At 47.2% G+C, this 26979-nt stretch overlaps 2 protein-coding genes across 3 annotated transcripts in view; one reads left to right on the forward strand and one right to left on the reverse strand.

Annotated features, from left to right (window-relative positions):
* Positions 1-26979, reverse strand: part of SNX29 (sorting nexin 29) — a 571459-nt gene that overhangs the window by 495201 nt on the left and 49279 nt on the right. For both annotated transcript variants that reach the window (XR_014291539.1, XM_082600682.1), the window contains exons 5-8: positions 8729-8909; positions 5602-5672; positions 4176-4424; positions 1637-2012 (exon numbers count right to left, since the gene is read on the reverse strand). Coding sequence is in view for 1 of the 2 variants with exons in the window: in XM_082600682.1 (XP_082456808.1) it covers positions 1637-2012; positions 4176-4424; positions 5602-5672; positions 8729-8909 (877 nt within the window). In the remaining variant the exon portion in view is untranslated. The remainder of the gene's footprint in view (positions 1-1636; positions 2013-4175; positions 4425-5601; positions 5673-8728; positions 8910-26979) is intronic.
* LOC309816571 (polyadenylate-binding protein 4-like) lies at positions 14184-16784 on the forward strand. Its single transcript, XM_082644226.1, has one exon. It carries the CDS (start codon positions 14360-14362, stop codon positions 16340-16342), a length of 1983 nt encoding a protein of 660 aa, XP_082500352.1. The 5' UTR covers positions 14184-14359; the 3' UTR covers positions 16343-16784.

The raw sequence follows: 26979 nt of genomic DNA on the forward strand, positions 1-26979 counted from the left end.
TTCCTTAAGATAAATCTCTCTAGATAAATACATACATATATACATACGAGAAACACACACATACACACACACTATTGGTTCTGTTTTTCTGGAGAACCTTAATATAGCGCGGGTCACAAGACTGGATGCAGGTACAAAATCATTCATACACAGTAAGCAAGAACAATGCTGGAGGGAAGCTATCCTAACATACTTTAGTAGGAGAAAAAAGCCTTGTGCACGAAAATGTTCATTTCAGAATGGCTGATAACAAAAAACAAAAACAATGCCAACAACCTAAATACTCAACAACAGGGGAACTGTTAGCAAATCATGACATTGATCTGACCGAATATCAACCAATCGAGATTCATGGCTATGTAGAAACATGGAAAATATCTGACAGTACATGTAAGCTTTGGAACACAGCACAACCTAACCTTAATTCCAGTTCTTCCCACTGGTTTGACAAATCTTAACTAAAGAAACTGGTCTTTCATCCATCAGGTGGGGTTGACACCCACAAACCCCCAAGGCGGCTCTAAGTATTAGGATACAGAGAATCTGCAGTTTGCCTTATCTGGCCTGTCCCAGATAATCGACAAGGTAATGCTACTAACATGGGCATGCATGTGAATGAGGATGAGAGTAAAAATCAAAGACAAAAACAGGGAAAGTCTCATGAGAAAGAAAAAAAAACTCCCATTCAACACATGGACATGCAAAGCTTCGGGCTAGAGGCACAGTGTGCCCCTCCACTGCACCAGGGGGTCTCGGGGTCTTCATTTTACACTTTCATGGGCTGTTTTTGAAGCCAGCCGTGACTAGGGTTGCACTGCACACTACAGAACTCAGGTGAAGAGGTCACTAGTTTATTCGGTATTAACAGTAAGACCAAGCACAGGAATTATTACAAGAGTTACAGTATAACAGTGGCCACAGCTGCCTGCATTCTTTCTTGAAGTGCCAGCACCCGTGCCCAAGGCCCAACACACAGGGTCCCATTAACTGGACAACTCTACAAAGCAGATGCTGTTTTTCTCCTAGGTCTCACGTGAGGCCTGAAGCTCTGGGAGGTGAAGAAACTCGTCCAACCTAGTCCAACCTAAGCCACGCAGCTAGTAAATGAGAACCCAGGTTGTCTTGATTCTAAGATCCAAGCTCCTAACTATGCTTTTCTGTTTTATGCCTTCACTTGCACCAAGCCCCTCCTGCAGGTATAAATGCACCGCAGCTCCAGTGTTAAGGTGGCGAGTGCAGGCTAGTTACTGCCGTTCACACCCCTGCAAATAAACACAGAAATTACCAGCTGGAGACTATTCTCTAGAATACCCTGCCTCTCTCCTGAGCTTCCTGGGCTAGTGGCAAGTAAGAGATGTAAGCAAAATCCAAGCAACAAAAATGAAAGACACAGACATAAAGCAAGAATTTCAAGGTCTACATCTTGACACCAACTTTGCAATAAGTACCTTCAAATAGTATATATGCTCCCTTTCCCTTAGTTCTCAGGAGTGGAGCAAGCTCATGCTCCTTCTTCTGAAATCAAGATCTGAAAAATGAATGATGCCCCAAACAAACAGAAAACTTGCAGTCTAATTTCACCCAATACTACAGAAAGAGCCAGCCACCCTTCCTCAGAAGCTCAAGCAGAACTTACTTCTCTGGCGACTCCGAGTGGCCCGGGCACTTCTTTCCAGGTGTGCTCCCGTACACGTCGTCCTCATTCTCATCCACATCTTCATCATCGATGCTTTTCACATCAAGCTTCTGGTACCCAAACTCCCCGTTCAAAGACAGAGAATCGATTTTCCATGAGTTGCTGCTCTGACTTCCGTTGGAATTTGGCCCAAAAGGGCTTTCAAAGGCCATCATGATATTGACCGAGGAGCGGTCGGAGTTCTCCTCCGAGCTTTCCCCCGCCCCAGGGATCTTCTTAAAAACATCCCCGGAGCTCTGCTCGTCTTCCTCGTCATCAAATGAGATGATGTTAGTCACCTTCTTTTTCTTCTTCCTCTCCCTTTTACATTTGGCATCTGGCAAAAGATATGAGATAAGAAAAAGCAGGCAAGATAAAGAAATGATGGAGCCATCCTGCCTCTAGACTGTGGAAAATCTCTACTATTCTACTAAAAAATAAATCTGAGATAAACTCAGATTTCTTTTAACCCTTGGAAAAAAAATTTGTCTACGGGAGATCAAGCAAAATGGATGTGAGCCTCTACCTCTGATGTGAACATATACGCCATAGAGCATATATTACAATCATTCCTTCTAAGCAATCCTTCCAAGCACTTTGATTAAAAGGGTGAATCATTATTGAAATGATTTGTATTATATCAAGTGGAAGTATCTTTGGAAGATAGTCTAATGGCTGGGAGATGAGACCAAGAAAATCAGTTTGGGGATTGTAGTCGACTGTTTAACAGCCACAATTCCTCGCAGCCTAGCACGATGCCCCTTTACAGTGGGGCTTTGCTGTCCCCCATCAAGGGTGCTATCTATTTCTCCACCCTCTGGAATCTAGGCTGACTTAGTGCTCTGCTTGTAAGAACAGAATGTGACAGAAATAACAGTGTGTGAGTTCTAGAGCCTAGGCATTACCCTCATGGAATGCTGCCCTGAAATGACCATGGAAGAAGCCTGTCTAGCTTACTGGAGGATGGGAGACCGTGTGGGGGGAAACTGAGATGCCCCAGCCAAGAGTCAGCACCAACTCCAGGTGCATGAGTGGGGCCATCTTGAACCTTCCAGCTCAGTCACCAGCTGAATGAAGCCCCATGAGGGAGCCCAGGTGAAACCACCAGAAGAACCATCCTGCCGACCCACAGAATCATAAAAAAAATAATAAATTGTGGTTGTTTGTTTTAAGCCACTACATTTTGGAGCTGTTTGTTACACAGCAAAGGCTAACTGAAACAGAAGTCAAGACGACCTTGGTGACCAGCACTTAGATGAGCCAGTTTGTTCACCCATCTTAATCATCAACCTTGGGTGTGAGGCACTTTGGAGCCGATTCCAAAAAGTCAAATCCATCTAAACCAAGGTGTGACGTGGTGATGCTTCACCAGTGTGTCCCAACTCTGAGACAGTGTCAAAAGCAGGTTCCCAAAATGGATAGAAAAGATACTCCTTTGGCCAGTTTTTGTTTGTTTGTTTTGGCCATGCTGCATGGCATGCTGGATCCTAGTTCCCCGACCAGGGATCAAACCCGCACCCCCTGCAGTGGAAGCACGGAGTCTTAACTACTGTACTGCCAGGGAAGTCCCAAGATACTCCTTTGGGTATGCAAATTCCAGCATCTCTGGTACACAAAGTTATCAACAGTCCTGTTTCTATGTCATTCGCGTGGGGTCTCTGCTCGAGAAAGAGAGGGCAAGACAGATAAAGCCAGTGTGTACCAAAGACTCCATGGAATTCTGAGTCTTCACCATCGTTAATAATTCCAAAGGGATGACCATGATTACTGCTTTGTTTAAGGGATTTGAGAATACCAGGATTAAGCTCTTATACCCAAAATCTCCAATTTTGCTGTTGCAACATTCTGGATGTCCCAGGAAGTTCAAGGGATATTGTAAACTTCTCACAAACTTGATCAGAACTGAATCAACTTTCCTTTGCCTCCTCACAGCCTAGAGTCAAAGCTAACCAACTCCTCCCTTCCCCCGGCCTCCACTTAAATGTCATCCCCCCAACGGTATACATTCTCCATAGCACCCTGAGCTGGGCTTTCACCCCACTTATCAGAAGGATAATTAAAGAAATGAATGGATGAAGGAATAAAGGAATGAAGATCAACTTCCCCTGGCTTCATGTGACCATCACACCCTCCCTTTCAGTTTGCTCTGACTGAGCTGTTGGCTTGGTTACCCTATCATCTTCACATCTCAGGAAGGCTCTCAGATCCCTTTCCAAGTGCATAAGGGTAAGAAAGATAAACACATGGGGACTTCCCTGGCGGTCCAGTGGTTAGGACTCCGTGCTTTCACTGCAGGGGGCACAGGTTCAATCCCTGGTCAGGGAACTAAGACCCTGCATGCCACACAGTGTAGCCATAAATAAATAAATAAATAAATAAGATAAACACAAACATGAACTGAAAATACGAGTGCATCAGATTTCACTCCCCTTGGTGCTTTCAGCTGTGACACAATCTGTCACCCTCACCCGAACCTCCGTCCTCCCCCGTTCTCGCTCACCGGCACTGACGTGCTTGGACACGACGGGCAGGGGGTCGGTCTCCTGCTCAGGCCTGATGAGGATGGAGACGGCCGAGGATGCCGTGATCTCCCTGAAAAGGCTGCTCACTCCTTGCGTGGATTCCTTCAGCAAGGAGGTCACATTCTGCGTGGATTCCTTCAAGAGGTCTGAGACGGTGGGAGCAAACTTACTCTGCCCGTTTAAATCCTTGTTGTCGATGTTAATCGCGAAGAGTATGGAGTTCAGACCTGCCCCCAAAAGGGAAAAGCCTGGTGTGTCTGCTGTTCAACAGTCACACTCCAACCCAATCAACAAGCTGCAGACGTTAGAGTACACAAGAGGGTACACACTCGTCTCAAATGGTGATAAAAACCACCCACAAAACTGGGGTCAGGAGATACCCGCTATCACGGGAGTTGAGTCTTTCCAAATTCTCTCCCTATCCATCAGGAAGACAAATGTAAATAAGAAGTCAACCGTGGGGAGGTTAAGGAGAAAGTTCTGGGGTTGGACTGCCTGGGTTGAATCCCAGCCCTGCCACTTACATGCTCTGAGACCTTGGGTCAAGCCATTCATGACCTCTGAGCTTCAGTTTCCTTATCTATAATAGGGGGACAGTGGCATCCCTTACAGAGTATTAAAGACCATCACCCATCGAAAACAGCTCAGTAAGCAATCAAAAAATGGGTACCAATATCATTACCATTATCACTTTAGGCAAAAACCTGCCCTGGTCTCCTATGGCCCACACAGGACATCATAGTCACCTGACTCTTCCTCATCCATGGACAAGCCTAACATAACTCCCAGTAGGTGGGACTCAGGGTAAACTTTGAGGGAAGAGAGAAAAAGGAGGCAACAAAGGATGTGGAAGAAAGAAGCAGGTTACCCACTTTACCCTTTGAGTGACAGTCAGATGTTAAACAATTTAACAATTCATCAACTAGCATCAAAGCAGGGCTTTCCTGGTAACAATCATGTACTTGACTCTTTCTCACATTTCATTCCCTCACAGCCCTATACAGGTGACTGCCATGCTATCAGGATTCCCACGTCACAGAAGAGAAAAGTAAAGGTAAAAAAGCTCACAGGATCTGCCCCAGGCCACCTGCCAGACAGGGGCAGAGCCAGGCTTCAAAGGCAGGTCTCCTCCCCCAGTTCCCTGGGTCTTTATATTACACTTGCAAAGCCATGGCCAAAACCCCTCAACCCCATGCTTTCCCAGCCAGGGTATCAAATTCTGGATAAATTGACTCAATTGCTTATCACCACTAAAGGAAGGACAGCGGCAAGTGACTCATTATTAATTCGGTGAGGACAGGGAAAACCAGAGCCTCCCCTGGAGTTATAAATTCACTCCCAGGCAGCCTCTTCTGCTCACCAAGCTTCACAGGAGCCCCTGCCCTTGGTCCTGGCCAGGCTTACCAGCTGCCATGGTAGGAAGCATGCTAGACCTTTCTTCATCCATCACAAAAGCCCAGTCTTCATAAAAAGTGCTGCAAATTGGAAAACAGAGGGGACAAACTCTGAACAGTGGTTCCCAGCATCTGTCAGCCAAACAATTCCCACATATGGCTCCCTGGAAAATCCATGCCTGGTTATCCCAGAGTGGATATACGAGGTCTCTGCTGGGCTGAGGCTTCTGGTTATAAACAAAGGATTGAGCGCATATATCCTACAACTTCCTCACTGGTCCCCTGAGATCTTTAGAGTCCCCTGAGCTTGAAAGTACTGAGATAGGCATGAGATGTACACGTGGTATTTCTGAAGCAGAAAAGGAGAAGGGGACAAACAGAGGGGTGACTTCCACTCAAGCTATGTCTCTAAGAGACAGACAGGAAATCCAAGCCGGCCCACAGGGCCCCTCTGATTGGGTTAATACAAGAAGAGACAATTTCAGTAAGAAATTATAGTTCCATGGCTCCATCAACCAGGGCATTTGTATATAACACCAGCTTGGGCTGCAGCCCAAAAGCCCAAGTTACCCCTGGAAAGGGCTGGGAAGCTAAAAAGGCCCACAGATCTAAACAGCAGTGGGGGAGGAGGGGGACAGAAAGGCCTACAGGTCAGTCCATTGTTCAAGGTCATTCAGCAATAAATGGTACAGCCAGGGCTCCAAAGCAGGTCTCCCAGCCTCATTCCCCAGGTCTTTATCCGACCCTCCGTTAAGCAATAACAAGCAAATACCCTCACCCCCCAGACTTCCCCGCCAGGTCAGAGAACTCTAAACTAATGGAGTCAAAACCCAATTTCACTGAAGCACAGTCAGTGACGGGTGACCTGGAGTTCAGCAAGAGACCAGATATATAACTGCTGAAGCGACTGAATACAACTAACAGAAAGAGAAAAGAAACACATCATTTTCAACATACTCAACCTGGCAAAAATGTCAGTGGAAGCACAGACTACATGTTCAAGCTGGCACTGCAACTAGACCTCTGATTCCCAAATTTGTGATTCTTTACACATTGGAGCCAGTTTTCATGCATGTAAATGAATTTGGTTTTCCCACATCAAGTTAGAGTGGCTAGTGATTCAGGTAAGTTCAACTTGGATTCTTAACAGCTGATTCATTTCAACTGCTCACTGTTACATTCAACCTTGACAATGAGAGCACAACTCTGAACTACAGCTGTCCCTTGGTATCCATGGGGGATTGGTTCCAGGACCCACTCTGGATACCAAAATCTGCAGATGCTTCTATAAAACAGTGTAGTACAACTGGCTCTCCAAATCTGCAGATTCTGCATCCATGGATTCCACCAACCACAGATCTTAAACACGGTACTCAATCTACAGTTGGCTGAGACCACAGATGCAGAACCTGGGGATAGAGAGGGCAGACTGCACTTGTAAATGATCTGCTGGAAAGAGCTTCACAAAAAAAAAAAAAAAAAAAACTATTATAAGAAACATGCGTATGTTCTCCTTAATGAAAGCTGGTTAATGCTCAGATGTACACACAGACATTCGCAGCCTCCCAAATCAGACCCTAAGCAGCACACAGGTACAGCTGATGCCAGTCGTTCTGGCCCCCATCCCTACCATTTCATATCCACAGGGTCTGAACACACAACTGGACAAGGTACCACAAGCAACATCAATAGGAGAACTTCAAGGGTATCTTTAACAGCCTTAGTGAACAATCCCAGAACACCTAACAAACTACGGGTAGAGAGGTGACCACAAGCAACAGAAGAAACAGAAGAGGAGACTTGAGCCAGGGAATGCACAGCAAGATATGAAATCACGGAAATGCATCACAGCACTAAGGAAATGTCAGCTTAATGAATTAACTGACATTTCAATGTTGAGGATCTGGGCTGATGTGGAAGTTATTCAAGGGACCAGGGCAGAATTGATCACTGTCCCTTTGCATCATCAGGTGACACAAAACAACATGTCTAGCTCACCCTTCTCAGAGGGAAAATAACAGTGAGAGAGAGAGAGAGAGAGAGAGAGAGAGAGAGAGAGAGAGACAGGGAGAGGAAGAAGAGGTCACAAACACCAGCATACAAGCAAAATGACAGAAAAAATACCAACATGTTAGCAGAGTTATGTCTGTGTAATTTATGAGTGATTTAAGTTTTGTCCCAGAGGGTTCTACAGCATCATCAAATGTTTCTGAAGGGAAGATGGCTGACTGTACTATCGCTGATGCATATTCAGTGCCGTCTCCCCATGGCTGTGGGATAACCATACCTCACCCACCCTGCTGAGCTTGCCTGTGGCCGTGTAACTTGCTGGCCAATGAAATATGAGTGGGAGTGAGCATCACGGCGGGCAGAGGCTTTAAGAGCCAGAGCTTCGCTCAGCCACAGCCCCTTGTCCTGCCTTGGCAATCAGGAAAGCATATGTAGAGACGGAGCCTCTGTCAGCCTGCGTCCCTGAGATGAGACCTCCCACCCATGACAGACATGCAGCAGGGGGAAGAAATGAACTTGGCTGTCTCAAGCCAATGAGTTTTACACGATGCTTGTTATGGCAGCATAACCTGGCCTATACTAACTGACAGAGTGAACTTTATGGTGAAGAAAAAAAAGAAAACAAAATAAAACGAGATGTTGTTTTATAATAACAAATGACTTCTCTCCCCAACTTAAAACTTCCCTATTTCTTTCCATCAGTTTGGGGTTGATTAACCTCAAAAAAACCAGAAGGAGCTGTACAGTACGCAGCACGCAAGGTGAGACACAACATGAAACTGGGCACTGAACACCCAACATCTAAAGAGAAAGAAACTCTGAATCTGAAAGAAACCCAGATTAAAATTCCAGCAAGTGGGGCACAGGCTGTGTCCTAAGACAACAGCTCTCTCCACACCCCAGGCCTTAATAATAACAAGCATCTATTGAGAGCTTGCTGCATGCAGCTGTCATGTGGAGGGAGCCCTTTACAGGCATCCTCATTTAGTCTCTGGTCGACTGTCCCCACAGCACAGCTGGACAAGCTGAGGCTGGAAGAGGGGAACCCAGCTGCCCCAGATGCAGGCAGGCAGATACTACGATGGTAACCCCTCGGCGCACCCCCTCCCTGAGCCCCTCTGGGGTACCTGAGCCTGCTGTGGTCGGCCAGGAGCATGTGCAGGTAGCGCTCCAGGGAGTGTTCGTTGAGGGCGCAGCGCAGCCAGGCGCGGCCGCGGCCCACGTCCGAGGCGATGTGGCGCAAGGCGTAGAAGCGCTGCAGCTCATGCTTGCTGAGGACCTCCTTCACATAGAACCAGAACACGGGCTCTGCGGAGACAGTGGGACCGCGCTGTGGGACGTGCATCGTTTGAAGAAGAACACCCTTGGGCAGTTTTTGGTTTTGTTTTTTTTAATTGAAGTATAGTTGATTTACCATAATGGAGAAGAATATTAAGAAAAAAAAAAAAGAATTGTATATATGTCCATGGGAAGTTTTGAGGGTTGTAAAAGAGTTACTTCTTAGCACCAAAAAGGAAGATACCCGAGAGTATATTGAAAATAAAAATGAACCCCCCATCCACCATCCAGAGATGATCAACATTAACATTTTCAAGTCAGTCTTTTTGCCTGCACTTTGCTTTTTTATACAAAATTGACATCTGTGATAGCTGAATTATGACCCCCAAAGATAACCATATCCTACTCCATGGAACCTGTGCATGTTACCTTTTACGGCAAGAGACTTTGCAGGTGTGACAGGTCATGTCATTACAGCGGAATGACCCCTGTAAGGATCTTGAAACGGGGAGATTATCCTGGGTAGTCTCTGGGGGCCTGACATAATCACAAGTGTCTTTAAAAGAGTAAGGGGGAAGAAGAGCTGATGCAGAAGAGAAGGCAGTGCCATGACCAGGAAAGCATAGCCTGGAGTGATGCGGCCACAGCCAAGGAATGCCAGAAGCCACCAGAAGCCGGAAGAGGCAAGGAACAGATCCTGCCCTGGAGCCTCCAGAAGGAACCAGCCCTGCCATCACCTTGACTTTAGCCCAGTGAAACTGACTTTGGACTTCTGCCCTCTATAACTATAAGAAAATTAGTTTGTGCTGTTTTAAGCCACAAACTTTGTGGTAATTTGTTAGAGCAGCCATAAGAAATTAATACACCATCACATTGTGTGTTGTATATGTATATGGATGCATGTGTGTATATATAAATACACACACGTAGCTTTGTATCCTGACTTGTTTCTTTTCTTGTCTAGATCATGAACATTTTCCTGTAGCATGTAAAGATCTCTGAGAACATGATTTTTGATAGCTCCGCAGTTAAACACAATTTATTTCAGGACGGCTGGGAACATAATATAATGCCAATTTTCCCTGTATAATGCTTTGAACATCCCTGTACATAACTCACTGTCCTTGTTTCTAGTTCCTTATGGGAGATTTCCATAGGTCTGAACAGATTTAAGGCCTTAAGGAAAGCTAAGAAGTTTGTTTTTATCCATAAAATAGCCATCGTGTCGCCTCACATCCTGCTTTTCTTGTCCACATGCACACAGATGTTTTTCATAGGTGTCATTCTAGTGTGTACCTAATTTTGTAATCAACCTTCTTTACTTAAGGACAGTTCATCAACACTTTTCAGTGCTGCCAATAATAACGGCAACAACAGCGAGAGCCACTACTACTTATTGAGCATTAACTACGTGCCAGCCATTGCACCCAACACTTTCCATCCGACCTCAGTCCCCACAACCACCAACGCCATCTCCATGTCAAAGACAAGGCTGAGGCCCAGACAAGTGCAGTAACTGGCCCAGTGACACACGGTTATAAGTGGTACCGCAGAAAGGGACCTCAGAGCTATCTCCCTGCAAAGCACTTCATCACACTGCCTTGCAAAGTGAGAGGCGCTCATGTTCACACCTGCTCTATATCCCGACGGGGAAACTGCTGAGTCTCTGCTGCCAGACGGGGATTCTAATCCAGTAGCTAAACAGGCTCAGACCCCTCTGAGAAGGTGACAAGAGCTCTGAACCTTCCTTCCAGAAGGATGTGAATACACACATCTCCATAAACTGGAGAGCAAGTTAATAAGCTCACTCTAAGACTGCAGTTCAGCTCAAGTAGCACAGGCTGCATTCTTCCCAGTAGCCACAAGCTGGGCGAGGCTATGGGCCCCCAGGTAGACAAGAAGAACTCGTTCCTAACAAGCTTCCCGTCTAGCAGGCAGGACAACAGGTGAGGAGGTCTTCAGCGGAAGGACCCTGGGCAGGTCCCCTCAACCATGCTAAGCTTCAGACTCCTCTCCCTTAAAGTAAGCCCCAAAGTGCAGAATCACCTAGGGTTACTGGGGTAACTGGAGAACAGCGGGGGTAGAACACTGAGCATGACGACCAACCACTGTTTGCTGAATAATTATCCTCTTATCCAAGAGCATTCATATTGTTTCCTCTTTTCCTTTTTCTGTTAACAGCATCTAAATGTGTATGTACTTACGAGTGTGTGTATGCATCTGTGTATCAAGTCAACCTCTGAGATCATTTAAAATAAACATCTCAGGAACAGACTGGTAAAACCACCAGCAGGGCAGTTTACTCAGAATACCTTCTGTCTCAATCCCTAAAACCCAAACTAATCCCCTCCTGAAACCCATTAGATCAGCCCAAACTGCACAAGTGCAAAAAGCCTTCTTTCTACTGGAAGCCTCTCTCAGAATTTGGTGAGAGTACCACTCTGGGCCAGCCGACTGACCAGCCAAAACCTTGTTTTGTAACCCACCAGACAACCATCAGTACATCCATCACGATTCCAATCAAGTGACTCTCACATGCACTGTCTTTCCTGAAAACTACAGTCACCTCCCTCTGACCCTGAGTACACATGAAACGCCTCCAAGTGTGTTTTCACCTTTCAATTTCGCAGATTTTGAACCGATACAGAATCCTTCTAAAGCTTGCCTGAGTGATGCTATTGATGATCATTATTATCCCAGCAGGGCTTCGCTTCCACTGCCAGAATTAATGTGGTCCATTTAAAGCGCAGCTCACCTGCCACTTAACACTTGCAGTGTCCATAATTTAATTTGGGAATATACACTTATCTCTTGTTGCTTTAAACCAGAGGCTGATTCCAAAAGTGGGTGAGGGCTTCTGGTTCCCCCAACTCCTTAAAGCCATCCGCCGACAAGAACAAGAGCCAAGAAGGGGGCACTGAGGTGAGCTACCTAGGGGCACCTGCTGACAGAGGATGATGAAAGCACGCGGCCTTTGGCAAAGCTTCTAACGGGCCTCAACTTTAATCGATGCCAAGAATTCAAGAACGCATACTTTGGAGGGCAAAATCCCTGGCGCGAATTCTACTTCAGGCATTGTGTGACCTTCGGCAACATAGTTTGTCCTTCATTTTCCTCATCTGTAAAATGGGGAGAACTACCTGCCTTTGAGGTTTGCTAAGAGGGAAAAAAAAATGAGACAATAAAGCATGCATATGAAGTGCTTAGTACCAAGGCAGGCAAACGGCATCCCTTTCCCTTTCTTCTGGCAGCTGCACCCCTCTTTCCTAGGGGAACCGTGTTCCATTTGGTTCCCTGTGAAGTTGCTTTTAGCACTACCAAACTCTCCCTCCCACAGGGGTGGGCAGGTAACCCAAGCTGGTCAACCACCTGGCCACAGCAGGGCAGGCGCCTCAACTTGCCTCACTCAGCACCCCCTCATCCTGGTCCTGTTTGATATTTTGTGCAACTTTTGCGTGACCTTTGCGTGATGGATTTTTTTCTGTATTAATTTTGATTTTTTAAAAATATTGCATGAAAATATTATTTATCTTGATCGCTGAGCTTTTGGTGTTCCCTTAAATTCTGTGGCTGAAGTGAGTGCTTCACTGGCCTCACCCTGGACCACGGGGCCCTCCCCACAACTTCTGCCTGAAATGCTAGAAGAGAAGCCTTGTCTCCCTCCAGAACTGAAGTCAGCAAACAAAGGCCCAAGGGCCAAATTCAACAACCCCACCCCTCTTTTTGTAAATAAAGTTTTTGTGTTTTTTTAAATTTATTTTTGGCTGTGTTGGGTCTTCGTTGCTGCATGGCCTTTCTCTAGTTGTGGCGAGCGGGGGCTTCTCATGGCAGTGGCTTCTCTTATTGTGGAGCACGGGCTCTAGGCACACGGGCTCCAGCTGTGTGGCACGCAGGCTCAGCAGTTGTGGCTCGCGGGCTCTAGAGCGCAGGCTCAGTCTTTGTGGCGCACGGGCTTAGTTGCTCCACGGCACGTGGGATCTTCCCGGACCAGGGCTAGGACCCGTGTCCCCTGCATTGTCAGGCAGATACTTAACCACTGTGCCACCAGGGAAGCCCTGTAAATAAAGTTTTACTGGAACACAGTCACGTCCATTTGTTTACAAGTCATCTGTGGCTGCTTTCCTGCTACAAAGGCAAAGCTGGGACGTTGCTACAGAAACTTATGGCCCACAAAACCTAAAATACTTACTATCTGATCCCTTAAGGAAGTTTGCCAACTGCCATTCTAGAAGTAGGAGCTATAACTGTCGTGTAAATCTGGCGCTTCCTGGGTCCATTTCCCCTATCAGGTAGAGTGGCCCACCTGGGAAAGAAGCCAACCCACAGAGAAGCAGAGCTGGGAGAGACCAAGGGACAGATGTAGGGGATGCTACTCCACTGGATCCAGCTCAACCCCTAGTTTTCTTGGTTACTTCAGTCAGTAAGTGCCCTGTGGCTGTCACCTGCAACCAGAAGAAGCCTAATGCAGGGAGTTAGGGCAGGTTCTTCAACCATCTGACAATCATTTGGGGGACCGAGAACATGGCAGGCCCTGAGCAATGCCTGCACACATTCAAGGGGTGATGGCATCCCTCAAAAATAAACACACTCTCTCCGCCCCGGGTCGCCGCAGCCTCCGCCGCTTTCGGGCCTAGCAGCCTGAAGGGAAAAAAAGAAAAAGATTTAAAAAAAAAAAAAACCCGAAAACGCTTTAAAATCTTTAAAAAAGAAAGAAAGAAAAAAAAAAAGCGAATCCTCCTCGGAGAACCCGCGGGGAAGTCACTTTTGCACGCTTCCGGCCTGCCCGACGCCGCCGCCGCCGCCGCCGCCGCCGCCGCACCTGGGCGTTCGTAGGTCCCCGTCCGTCGGTCCGGTGGTGAGCCGCTCGCGCGCCCGCGTCCACGCGCCTCAGCCCGCCGCTCGGCCGCGCCGCGTGGCAGCCCCGCGCCCGCCGCCCTCGCCCCCCTCGCCCCCCGCGTCCGCGCTGCCCTTCGCCGGCCCGGCGTGGGAGGCGGTTGCGCACTCCGGCCGCGCGGGGCTTGCCGAGTCGGTACCGACAAATATTTGGTTTCCCTCTTCCCCGGGTTGCTGTAATCTTAAACCGCCGGGAGCCCGAGGCCTATATTTATAGAGAAACGCACGTTCCGGAGGCCGCCGTGGGCACCACTGGGTTGCCTCGGGAAGAATTTTTGTAATTTGGAGGACAGTCCCCGTTTTCATTGTTTTCATTTTTTGAAATTGGGAGCTTCCAGACCAGGACAGCTGAAAATTAACAAACTCCCAGGGAGGGCCATACTGTTTTTGAGAGCCTTTTGTCTGTGGTTGGGCAGTCTCGTCCGAGCCGTCTCCGCACTCCTCTCCGGCCCTCGGAGCCGACTCCAGCTTCTCTGAGCTTCACTGCCACCTGTGGGCCGCGGCTCGGAGCGGAGCCCCTTTTGTCCTGTGTGGCCCCCCCCTAAGAAGTCCTCCTGGCGGGGCTCTGGGTACTGGGGGCTGGGGAGATGAACGCTGCGGCCAGCAGCTACCCCATGGCCTCCCTGTACGTGGGTGACCTGCACTCGGACGTCACCGAGGCCATGCTATACGAAAAGTTCAGTCCTGTGGGGCCTGTGCTGTCCATCCGGGTCTGCCGCGACATAATCACCCGCTGCTCCCTGGGTTATGCCTACGTCAACTTCCAGCAGCCGGCTGACGCTGAGCGGGCCTTGGATACCATGAACTTTGATGTGATTAAGGGAAAGCCAATCCGAATCATGTGGTCTCAGAGGGATCCCTCTTTGAGAAAATCTGGCGTGGGAAATGTCTTCATCAAGAACCTGGACAAATCTATAGATAGCAAGGCACTTTATGATACTTTTTCTGCTTTTGGAAACATTCTGTCCTGCAAGGTGGTGTGTGATGAGAACGGCTCTAAGGGTTATGCCTTTGTCCACTTCGAGACCCAGGAGGCTGCCGACAAGGCCATCGAGAAGATGAATGGCATGCTCCTCAATGACCACAAAGTGTTTGTGGGCAGATTCAAGTCTCGAAAAGAGCGGGAAGCTGAGCTTGGAGCCAAAGCTAAGGAATTTACCAATGTTTATATCAAAAACTTCGGGGAAGAGGTGGATGATGAGAGTCTGAAAGAGCTATTCAGCCAGTTTGGTAAGACTCTAAGTGTCAAGGTGATGAGAGATCCCAGTGGGAAGTCCAAAGGCTTTGGCTTTGTGAGTTACGAAAAACACAAGGATGCCAATAAGGCCGTGGAAGAGATGAATGGAAAAGAAATCAGTGGGAAAGTCATTTTCGTCGGCCGTGCACAGAAGAAAGTGGAACGGCAGGCCGAGTTAAAGCGAAAATTTGAACAGCTGAAACAGGAGAGAATTAGTCGGTATCAGGGGGTGAACCTCTACATTAAGAACTTGGATGACACCATTGATGATGAGAAGTTAAGGAAAGAGTTTTCTCCTTTTGGATCAATCACCAGTGCTAAGGTGATGCTGGAGGATGGGAGAAGCAAAGGGTTTGGCTTTGTCTGCTTCTCATGCCCTGAAGAAGCAACCAAAGCAGTCACGGAGATGAACAGACGCATCGTGGGCTCCAAGCCACTGTATGTTGCCCTGGCCCAGAGAAAAGAAGAGAGAAAGGCTCACCTGACCAACCAGTATATGCAGCGGGTGGCCGGGATGAGAGCGCTCCCCGCCAATGCCATCTTAAATCAGTTCCAGCCTGCAGCTGGGGGCTACTTTGTGCCAGCAGTTCCACAGGCTCAGGGAAGACCTCCATATTACACACCTAACCAGTTAGCACAGATGAGGCCTAATCCACGCTGGCAGCAAGGTGGGAGACCTCAAGGCTTCCAAGGAATGCCAAGTGCTATACGCCAGTCTGGGCCTCGTCCAGCTCTTCGCCATCTGGCTCCAACTGGTAATGCTCCGGCCTCTCGTGGCCTCCCTACTACCGCTCAGAGAGTCGGGTCTGAGTGCCCGGACCGCTTGGCTATGGACTTTGGTGGGGCTGGTGCTGCCCAGCAAGGGCTGACTGACAGCTGCCAGTCTGGAGGTGTTCCCACAGCTGTGCAGAGCCTAGCGCCTCGTGCCGCTGTTGCTGCCGCTGCTCCTCGGGCTGTTGCATCTTACAAGTACGCCTCCAGTGTCCGCAGCCCTCACCCTGCCATCCAGCCCCTGCAGGCACCCCAGCCTGCGGTCCACGTGCAGGGGCAGGAGCTGCTGACCGCCTCCATGCTGGCCACAGCACCCCCGCAGGAACAGAAACAGATGCTGGGTGAACGTTTGTTCCCGCTCATCCAGACGATGCACTCAAACCTGGCTGGGAAGATTACGGGGATACTGCTGGAAATTGACAACTCGGCGCTGCTGCACATGCTGGAGTCCCCCGAGTCTCTCCGCTCCAAGGTGGATGAAGCTGTGGCGGTCCTGCAGGCTCATCATGCCAAGAAAGAAGCTGCCCAGAAGGTGGGCGCTGTTGCTGCTGCTACCTCTTAGACAAGGACAAACCGATTCAAAAGCCAAATAAACCCTCATGGAATTCAGCTCAAGGTTTGAAGACGTCCTAGCTTGTCCTATGGACCTCAACACCAAGAACCACAAATTGCAAATTTAATAGGTCATTTTGTATCAATTAAAAGAATATATTCTCTGGGTTCTGATATGGCCCAAACAGTGTTAACTTTTTTTTTTCTATTGTGAGTTTTGATTTCCCCCCCCCAGAAGCTGGTTTTATTTGATGTACCCAAGTCTTAAGTTTCTCAATAAAGAAAAAATCTCCATAAAAATAAAAAAAATAAATAAATAAACACACATACAAAAGCACTGCTCAACAATAAACAGAAAACCCAACTACAAGGAGCTAGGCTCCTTGTAAACAAAGAAGGGCTTATTTTTCTTAATTACTTAGTCTGGAGGTAGACAGCTGGTTCAAAGGCTCTGTCACGGGCAGAATCTCTACCCTCTACCCTTGCTGTCTCAGAGGACTGTCAACACTCTGGGCCTCACATTCACAACTGGAGCAGAAGAAAGAGGTTAAGATACAAGTCAGTTCTTGGGAATTCCATGGTTGTCCAGCGGTCAGGACTCTGCGCTTCCACTGCAGGGGGCACGGGTTCGATCCCTGGTCGGGGAACTAAGATCCCGCATGCCGCAGTGCAGTCAAAAATAAATAAACAATTTAAAAAAAAAAAAAGATAAAGCCAGCTCTATCACTCCCTTTTTTCAGGCAAGGATAAGTCACCCCAGAAAAGCACAAGGGAGTGGAGAACATGTCAAGACTGGCTAAATCACTCATGAGCCATGACCTAGAGAAGGACATCCCACAGCTGCAAGCAAAATCAGGGTTCTGTTAAGCCAAAGAAGAAAAGGGGAAAGGATTCTAGGCAGTAAGCTAACAGAATCAGCCATACATCGTATCAACCATTCCAGGAACAAAAGGCAAAACCAAGTGCTTCCATATTCCAGCCTGAGACCTGGGTGAGCAGAGGTGCCCCCAAATCCCAGTCACACCCCAATCTGCATGAGCCCGACTACAAGACACAAATGCAGTGGCAAAGCAGAGTTTCCAATGAGGGGCTGTGGCTCTGTCACGTGGCCATCGCCCAACCAGCTACAAGACGCCTCCTGGAACTAGAACACAGGGGCTGTGCTTTAACCATGAAGAACACATAATTAAGACTTGTATGAAGTATGTAAATTGGGACCTTTTTTTTTTGCTTTCTTCAATTGCAGTAAAACATACATAATAAAATTTACCACTTTAACCATTTTTCAGTGTATAATTCAGCGACATGAAGTACATTCACAAGGTCGTGCAACTATCACCACTATCCATTTCCAGAAATTTTTCATCATCCCAAACAGAAACTTCATACCCATTAAACATGAATCCCCCCCATCCTCCCCTCCCACACCCCCTGGTAACCTCTGTTCCACGTACTTTCTGTCTCTACAAATTTGACTATTCTAGAGTCTACATATAAGTGGAATCACACAACACGTGAACTTTCGTGACTGGCTAATTTCACTTAGCATGTTTTTAAGGTTCATCCATGTTATAGTAGGTAGCAGTACTTCATTTCTCTCTATGGCTGAATAATATTCCATTATATATAGTATATACCACACTTTGTTATCCATTCATCTGCTGATAGACATTTGAGTTGTTTCTACCTTCTGGCTCTTGTGAATAATGCTGCTATGAATATTTGTGTGCAAGTATCTGAGTCTCTGCTTTCAATTTTTTTAGGTATGCATCTAGGAGTGGAATTGCTGGATCGTTTGGTAATTCTATGTTTAACTTTTTGAAAAACCATCAAATTATTTTCCACAGCAGCTGTATCATTTTACATTGATACTTTTTTTTAGTAAAGATGGAATTGTCTTTATTTCGCTGCAACTGAAATTAACTCTGCTATTAAATTTCCTTTCAGTTAGTTTTTAAGCTCCCTTCACTCAGAAAAAAACTAAAACTTGCCAGTTAAAGGTAACTTAGCCACTTCCAGTTTTTTTTTTAATTGTAGTAAAATTCACTATTTTAAAGTGTACAGTTCAGAACTTGATAAATTTTTTAAAATATTTATTTATTTAGCTGCACTGGGTCTTAGTTGTGGCACACAGGATCTTCGTTGCCGCTTGCAGGATGTTTAGTTGCAGCATGCAGGATCTTTTAGTTGTGGCACGTGGGATGTAGTTCCCCAACTAGGGATTGAACCTGTGCCCCCTGCATTGGGAGCGCAGAGTCTTAGCCACTGGACCACCAGGGAAGTCCCGGAACGTGATACATTTTTAAAGAATGAATATAGATCCCTTTTGCTGTACACCTGAAACTAAAGCAACACTGTAAATCAACTATACCCCAATAAAAAATTTTTTAAAAAGAATGAATAAATGCACAATGATCTAAGATGCTGGATTGCTTTGGAAGACTTCAGTAGATTTAAACTTAAACACCCCTACTGACTCACCAGAACAAGTGCCAATTATCTTGGTAGAGGTGAAAGGAGATCACAAAAATGAAGCAAGAAAAGGAGGACACATTACTGCCCGGACGTGACTGGGCTCCCCACTACCTCTCCACTTCACCTCGGCCCACTCTCCCTGCCGCTCACCCGGCAACAGCCTCACTGGTCTCCTGGCCGCTCCTCCAACCAGCCAAGCCTGCTCTGCCTCAGGGCCCACCCAGCCGCGAGAGCAGAAGCCACACCAGCTAGGCCACTGAAGGAATTTCAAACAGGACGTCTGTTACGGAGCTCTTGGAAGAGGCAGAAAGCCAAACAGGAGATAACGAGGGCACCCAGAGATAATGGACGTCAGAAAGCTAATCCATCCCTAAAGCCAGAGGAACAAAAGGTGTTCCCAGGCGGTGTAACCAGGGTTGCGGGCAACAGCTGGACTGTGGCAGAGGCACCTAGGAGGAAAGTGGGGGGACGAGGAAGGCCTGACCGGCAGCCACGGGGGACCTCCAAGGACCATGAAGGAAGCACAGCCACGGCTAGAGATGCCCCCTGAAGCAGGGCTGAGAGGAAGAAATATTCCAGCTCCCTTCTTCCTCTCACCTGCTGACCGTATCACCACCTCCCACTGAAATGATGGGCAAGGGGACCCGGGAAATAGAGTTTGCAAGGCAAGGGCAGGGAGTCAACTTGAGAGCAAACGAGAGACTGACTGCTACATGCTTTTGAACCTGTTGAACTGCCTGGGATTCCTTCCCCCAATAACAGGATGGCTAATTCCTTCGCTTCCTTAGGTCTCTATTCAAATGTCCCCATGAAGAGGTGTCTGACCACTCTACAGAGAAGAGGAAAAGCTCCACTGTGGCAGACTGCTAGCTGCTCATCCAAATCCATCCTCTCTTCCACCTGAATCCGCAGACTGACTACACATCCCAGCCTGCTCTGCAGGGGCCAGGTGACTCTCAGGTGCCACTACTCCCTGGCACCCTTCACCAGCCCGATTCACTCATCTCTGTCAGCTGTCCAGCCCCTGTGATCATCTGAAGGCTGAGTTCCCAGCTCTAACACCTCAACAGAGCACACCTGGCCTTCACCCACGTGACACAAGGGCCTATGGTACCTCCTTTATGAACAAGTGGGAACTTTCTCCAGCACTTCTAAAACCTGTGCCCTGTTTCCTTCTAGGGGTGTACTCCATCCTCTGCACAAGAGCCATTTTCATGCTGACAGAAGCGAAGCAAAGTACCCATGGAACCAACAGGCTGGATAATAACTCAAAACTGACAACTCCGAGGCCAGGTCTGAGTCTTCATTTACAGGCCACAAGATTAAATACCTGGGACTTCCCTGGTGGCGCAGTGGTTAAGAATCCGCCTGCCAATGCAGGGGACATGGGTTCAAGCCCTGGTCTGGGAAGATTCCACATGCCGCGGAGCAACTAAGCCCAGGCGCCACAACTACTGAGCCTGTGCTCTAGATCCTGTGAGCCACAACTACTACTGAAGCCCGCGCACCTAGAGCCTCTGCTCTGCAACAAAGACAAGGCACCGCAACGAGAAACCCTTGCACCGAACAAACAGTAGCTCCCGCTCGCCGCAGCTAGAGAAAGCCCACACACAGCAACAACAACAAAAAAACCCAACGCAGCCAAAAATAAATTCATTCATTCATTAAAAAAAAAAAAAAAAGATTAAATACCTCTGAAACAGCCAGAGGTCCCCTTCGGCCAAGAGGCATCAGTCTGGCTACAACAAATCCTAATATGCTGGGACAGTTTCATCCCCCTTAAAAAAAGGCCACTGGCCCAAGCCCTCAGCCACTCCAGCAGTCAAGAACCCTCCCAGGACCCTATGGACATTGCCCAAATCCAGTGACTCACGGGGTTAACACCTCGCCCATGGGGGACAGCGCTCTGGCCCTGGCTCCCTCCCTAAGACCAGCACTTCCCCACCAGCTGCTGAACATTTTTATTGCCACCCTGGACATCTTCTTTGCCCCTCTGGCAGACATCCTCCCAACTCTCTTTCACCAGAACTAGCTGATTTGCAAGTTCGCGAATTCAACAGAGAAACACAAAGGGGGAACCGAAAACATGATAGGGATGGCAGGGTGAGGGAGTGGACTTCCCCTCATGATCAAAAGGACGGGCCTGGGGTTCTCCTGGCACATGCAGCTTCCTCTGCAATCAATTTTCTACAGAAATGAAACTGTTACCCAAGGTGCCCCGGTGAAGCAAAATATAAATTCCAATTTGAGTTAAATGCAATCAACCACTTTCAAAAATCCCCCCTGAGGATCAAGGAAGTAGGTTTCTCTAATTTTACAGTTGGGGCTATATTAATACTAATACCACCTGCTTTCAACTGTGAGGATGTACAGATGGAAGAGGGCGGGGTTTGGCATCCCAGGAGAACGAGCAGCATGACCTGACATCTGGGTCCTACAGTCATTATTCTGAATGTAGTTGCAGGCTCCTTGCAATACACTGGAGCTACAAATGTGAGCAAGGATGGACCCAGTCCCTGACCACCGAGAGAGGCAGACAAGAAAACGGTGGTGCCACACAGAGGTCTGGTGAGAAGAGGACTCAGGACCATTGCGGGGTGTGGGGGGGTCGTCACCGATCCGAGGGGCACCATCCAGCTGAACTGGTAAGGAGCTCATGAATGACTTTAGAGAGAAATCTGAAACTTCAAGAGACAATAGATCGAAACTAGGATGAGACAGCACTTCACACCCATTTGAGTAGCTATTATCAAAAACACAAAAAATTAAAAGTGCTGGTGAGGATGTGGAGAAATTGGAACCCTTGTGCATTGCTGGTGGGAATTTAAAATGGAGCACCCCGGGCTTCCCTGGTGGTGCAGTGGTTAAGAATCCGCCTGCCAATGCAGGGGACACGGGTTCAAGCCCTGGTCCAGGAAGATCCCACATGCTGCAGAGCAACTAAGCCCGGGTGCCACAACTACCGAGCCTGTGCTCTAGAGCCTGCAAGCCACAACTACTGAACCCTGCGTGCCTAGAGCCCATGCTCGGCAACAAGAGAAGCCACCGCAATGAGAAGCCTGAACACAGCAACGAAGAGTAGCCCTCGCTCACCGCAACTAGAGAAAGCCCACGCACAGCAACAATGACCCAACACAGCCGAAAATAAATAAAGAAAATAAATAAGTTTTTTAAAAATAAAAAATAAAATAAAATGGGCACCCAGTACAGAAAACAGTATGGTGGCTCTTCAAAGAATTAAACATAGAATTACTGTATGATCCAGCAATTCCACTTCTGAGTATGTAACCAAAAGAACTGAAAGCAGGGACTCGAACAGTTATTTGTACACCCATGTTCATAGCCGCACTTTTCACGATAGCCAGTGAGTGGAAGCAACCCAGGTGTCCATCGACAGATGAGTGGATAAACAAAGGTGGTCTATCCATACAATGGAATATTATCCAACCTTAAAAAGGATGCATGAAGCTTGAAGACATTATGCTAAATGAAATAAGCCAAATACAAAAGGACAAATATTGTATGATTCTACTTATATGAAGTACCTAAAGTAATCAAATTCACAGAGACATAAAGCAGAGTGGTGGTTGCCAGGGGCTAGTGGGAGGAGAGAATGGAGAGTTATTATTTAATGGGGGCAGGGTTTCTATTTGGGAAGATGAAAAGGTTCTGGAGATGGATGGTGTGATGGTTGTACAATGTGAATGTACTTTTATGCCTTTGAACTGTACACTTAAAAATGGTTAAAATGGTCATTTTTATGTTATGTATACTTTATGACAATTTTTAAAAGAAAGGGAGAAAAAAATAGAAGTTTGAGTGGTTGTAGGGGAAGGAGGAGGAGGAGGCTGGGAGGAAGCCCGAGGCTGGTCAGGGGACCTGGGTAAAGGGCCGAGCCATTCACTAAGAAAGGAACACAGGAGCAAACATGGGGGTGGGATAGGGGTGAGAGTTTAGTCATGCAGACCTTGACAAGCCCGTGGTACAGCCAAATAGGGACACTCAAGAGAAAGACCGGGAGTGATCTGCGGGAGGTGTCACTAAGAGTAATCGACACACAGATAGCAATTTTCACCGAGGAATTCAGACAGTATGTGTAGAAACAAGAGTCAACAACAGAATCTGAGGATAAATAATATTTAATGTTTGAGGATGTAGAAGGGATATGCCAGGAAGGATCTGCAAAGAAGTAGAAAGTATGCCCAGAGGTTGTGGCATTACAGAAGAGAGGGGGAGACAAAGTGTCAAGGTCAGAGGTGCCAAAAGGCTGCTGAACAGATAAGGAAAGTTACAGTTAAATTTTTTTTTTTTTTTTTTTTTTTTTTGCGGTATGCGGGCCTCTCACTGTTGTGGCCTCTCCCGCCGCGGAGCACAGGCTCCAGACGCGCAGGCTCAGCGGCCACGGCTCACGGGCCCAGCCGCTCCGCGGCACGTGGGATCCTCCCGGACCGGGGCACGAACCCGTGTCCCCTGCATCGGCAGGCGGACTCCCAACCACTGCGCCACCAGGGAAGCCCTACAGTTAAATTTTACAAGACAGGCACCTCAATAATAAATGCGCCTCTGGTATGTTCCGAATCATGCCTATCACCTTGTAATAGACTGCCGACACATAACCTGATGATGATATTTTAGTGATTAAGAAGAACATCAAACTCCAAGGTTATGCCCTTGAAATGCCACTTCTATAATCGGAATGTGTCCCCTCAAAATTCATCTCTTGAAATTCTAACCCCCAAAGATGACGGTATTAGTAGATGGGGCCTTTGGGTGGACCCTTAGGTGATGAGGGTGGAGCCCTCATGAATGGGATTAGTGCCCTGATAAAAGAGGCTCCTTCCACCATGTGAAGACACAGCAAGAAGGCACAGGCTATGAACCAGGACAAGGAAGTACTCTGGAGCGATCCTGGTTTAAGATACCTCGGGAATCATGAACTACAGTACTGTGCACACTGAATGATGGCCTTCCTTCCAACCAAAAGGTATTTATTGAACATATTTTTACTGAAGAACCCATATACTTCTAGACACTACGCTAGGAGCTAGAAAGTCAGGAGGCCAGACAGTCTCAGTCACAACTCTGCCTAAAAGCAGCCCTAGACACTAAGTAGATGAATGTTTGTGGCTGTGTTCCAATAAAACTTTATTTACAAAACAGGTGGTAGGACATAGTTTGCTGAGCTCTGCTCTGAGTGCTCCTAACTTACTCAATACTTGCGGCTTGGACTTCCCTGGTGGTCCAGTGGGTAAGACTCCATGCCCCCAATGCAGGGGGCCCGGGTTCGATCCTTGGTTGGGGAACTAGATCCCGCATGCATGTCGCAACTAAGAGTCTTCATGCCACAACTAAAGATCCCACATGCCACAACTAAGAAGTCTGCATGCCACAACTAAGAGTCCACATGAAGCAACTAAGACCCGGCACAGCCAAAATAAATAAATAATAAAATGCTGCTTCATTTACTCACGAGTTCAAATGGGGGAAGGGGGTCGTGATCTTTCAGAGAGCCCTCTTTCTGGAAACAATATGCCATTATAAATAAAAGTAGGAGCTTCAGAATCACAATCATGTAGGCCTGCCTGAGTAGAAATCCCAGCTCTGCCACTTTTTAGGCTCTGGAACATTAAGGAAATTATTTAATTTCTTTGAGCCTCATTTTCTTCACCTGTAAAATGGGAACACTGTTATTCACTATGCATAATCATTTTAGCAGTAAAGTGGAACAATGGGCGCGAAGGGTCTAACGAATCCCCTGGGTCACAAGAGCTGCTCAATATGAGTCACTAGCAAACACTAAGAAAGCCAAACCTGTGGTTCACTGAAAAGAGCAGAAAACACCCAAGTGTCATTTCCAAGATGAATGCGCTAATCACATTGTTCCTCCCATTTCTGGAGCATAGGTCTCTTTTTGTTTTTAAGTTGTCTTGCTTTTCTCTATTGTTTAAGTTAGGATGATTTTGGATGCAAGTAAAAAGAAATCCAACTCAAAATGCCTTAAAACATTAGGGAACTAATTATCTCACATAACATTAAGTCCAGAGGTAGGGCAGTTCCAGAGTTGGTTAATTCAGTAGCTCAGTGACATTATCAGGGTCCAAGTACTTTCCATCTTTCTGAGCTGCCATCCTGAATGTACCGGCTTTCATCTTCAGACTTGGTCCCTCCTCATGGTCACAACATCACTGCCATAGCTCCAAACATCACAGTCTCACAAAACAACCCAAGGCCATAAAATAAGCCTTCTTGTGTCTCTGTTTAAACAGCAAGAAGCTTTCTCAGAAGCCCCTCAGCAGACCTTTCCTTTTGGTCAGAATTGCATCACATGTCTATTCCTAAACCAACTACTGGCAGGCTGGAAATTATTATGGCTGGCCTGATCTGATCCAGATTTACTCCTCCTGTGGCTAGCCTCAGGCCTGAAGCTCGTGGCCACCCAACATCAGAACAAAACCAGAGTTCTATTAGCAAGAAAGAAGGGACGGAACTGCTGGGTGGGGAATAACCAGTGTTGGCTGTAATGATTCACGCTACCTTGCATAACTGGAATGGAAAGGTTAAACAAACTGCAGGACAGGCTCGGAAAATGCAGGCTCCCATCTCACCACCGGCAAATCAACTGTCTGTGCAGATAAATCCAGTCACTTGTCAAAAGTCAGAGGAAACGGCTCTACCGGGCACAGTAGGCTCTCACTTCTGGGGTTTGAATTCTAAAGAAGACACACCAGGTGACCTTATTCTAAACTTCTCTGGGTCCTGCGTAACTCAACTAACTGGACGATCTATTCAAAGGGAGTGCAGTTTGGGATGGACACTGTTTCCCATGCCCGCCAAGACGGCATAACTGCTGAGCTGGCAGCATAACTGCTTAGAATGATGTTTTACCTTTTACCAACATTTCATAGGTCAGGGATGTTTGGGTAAAAACCTCCCAAGTCAAAAACAAAAAGAAACCTGAATACTAAGCTAAAATCAAAAACAAACAATACAAAACCACCTAATAGACAGCAAACTAGGGAATGGGAGATATATGTGGGTACTGATTAAAATCATCACAAAACTGAAGGAAAACTACCTGCAAACTCCCTTTCCCAGGCTACAGTTGATCTCAGAAGGAAAAGCTGGTATCTGATTTATAGAAAAGTAACAGAAGATGGTCACGCACAGAGGGGGCACATCTGGCCACCGGAAAAGGCACAAGCTGAAAGCATCACTCCAAGGGTCCACTGTCGGCTGTGGAAGATTAGCTTGAACCAGACCAACTCCCCCACGAAAAAAACAGCAACTGAAAATGCCAGCCTTTTTTTTTTTTAATTAAAGCAAAACTGAAGGACTAGGAGCTCTGCAAAGGCAAGAAAGACAGGAGGAACTCAGATCCCAAAGAGAAGGGAAGTCCACAGACATGACTCCTGTCTATAGAGCCTTATTTTGCCCTAAGGCTTTTCCCAACTACAGAGCTTCTCTGATGAGAAGTTAAGTGGAGCTTTCAGAATTCCCACAGGGTCTTTAAAAGAAAAGTTAGAGTTCGGGACCTGCAGATGAGGAAGGGCACTGGAAAACACCTCAGGGATTCAGCTGTGTACTGAACTGAATAGTGGCCCCCAAAATTCGTGTCCACCTGGAACCCCAGAATGGGACCTTATTTGGGGAAAGCCTCTTTGCAGGTGTAATTTATTGAGATGAGGTCATACTGGACCTAATCTAACATGACTGGTGTCCTTCTAAGGAGAGGAGGGGACACAGAGAGACATGGACACAGAGGAAAGAAGGCCATGTGAAGAGAGGGGCCAAGACTAGAGTGATAAAGCTACAAGCCAAGGAATGGCAGGGACTGCTGACAAGCACCAGAAGCTAGGAACACACCCTCCCCTCAGAGCCTTCCAGAAGGAACCAACCTTGCTGACACCTAGATTTTGGACTCCTGGCCTCCAGACTGTGAAAAAGTAAATTTCTCTCTGTTGTTTTAAGCCACCCGGGGTGTGCAAATTTGCTATGGCAACTCCAGGAAACTGATATAAGCTGGAAACCCCGAAGAACTACATTCTAGAAATACATCAGGCATCACAAATGCTAAAGGCCAGGTGTGAACTGGCTTGATCCCTTGACTGGATTAAACTGATCTCCCTCTACCCTAACTGTCTGAGAAGCAACAGTAAATCCTCTCTGAAAAAA

The sequence above is a fragment of the Mesoplodon mirus genome (genome assembly GCF_964341445.2).
Source record: "Mesoplodon mirus genome assembly, chromosome: 15".
In the NCBI taxonomy this organism is placed as follows: Eukaryota; Metazoa; Chordata; class Mammalia; order Artiodactyla; family Ziphiidae; genus Mesoplodon; species Mesoplodon mirus.

Excerpts from the sequence above, each read along its gene's own strand:
- LOC309816571 (XM_082644226.1), top strand. The coding sequence starts at position 14,360 with ATGAACGCTGCGGCCAGCAGCTACCCCATGGCCTCCCTGTACGTGGGT.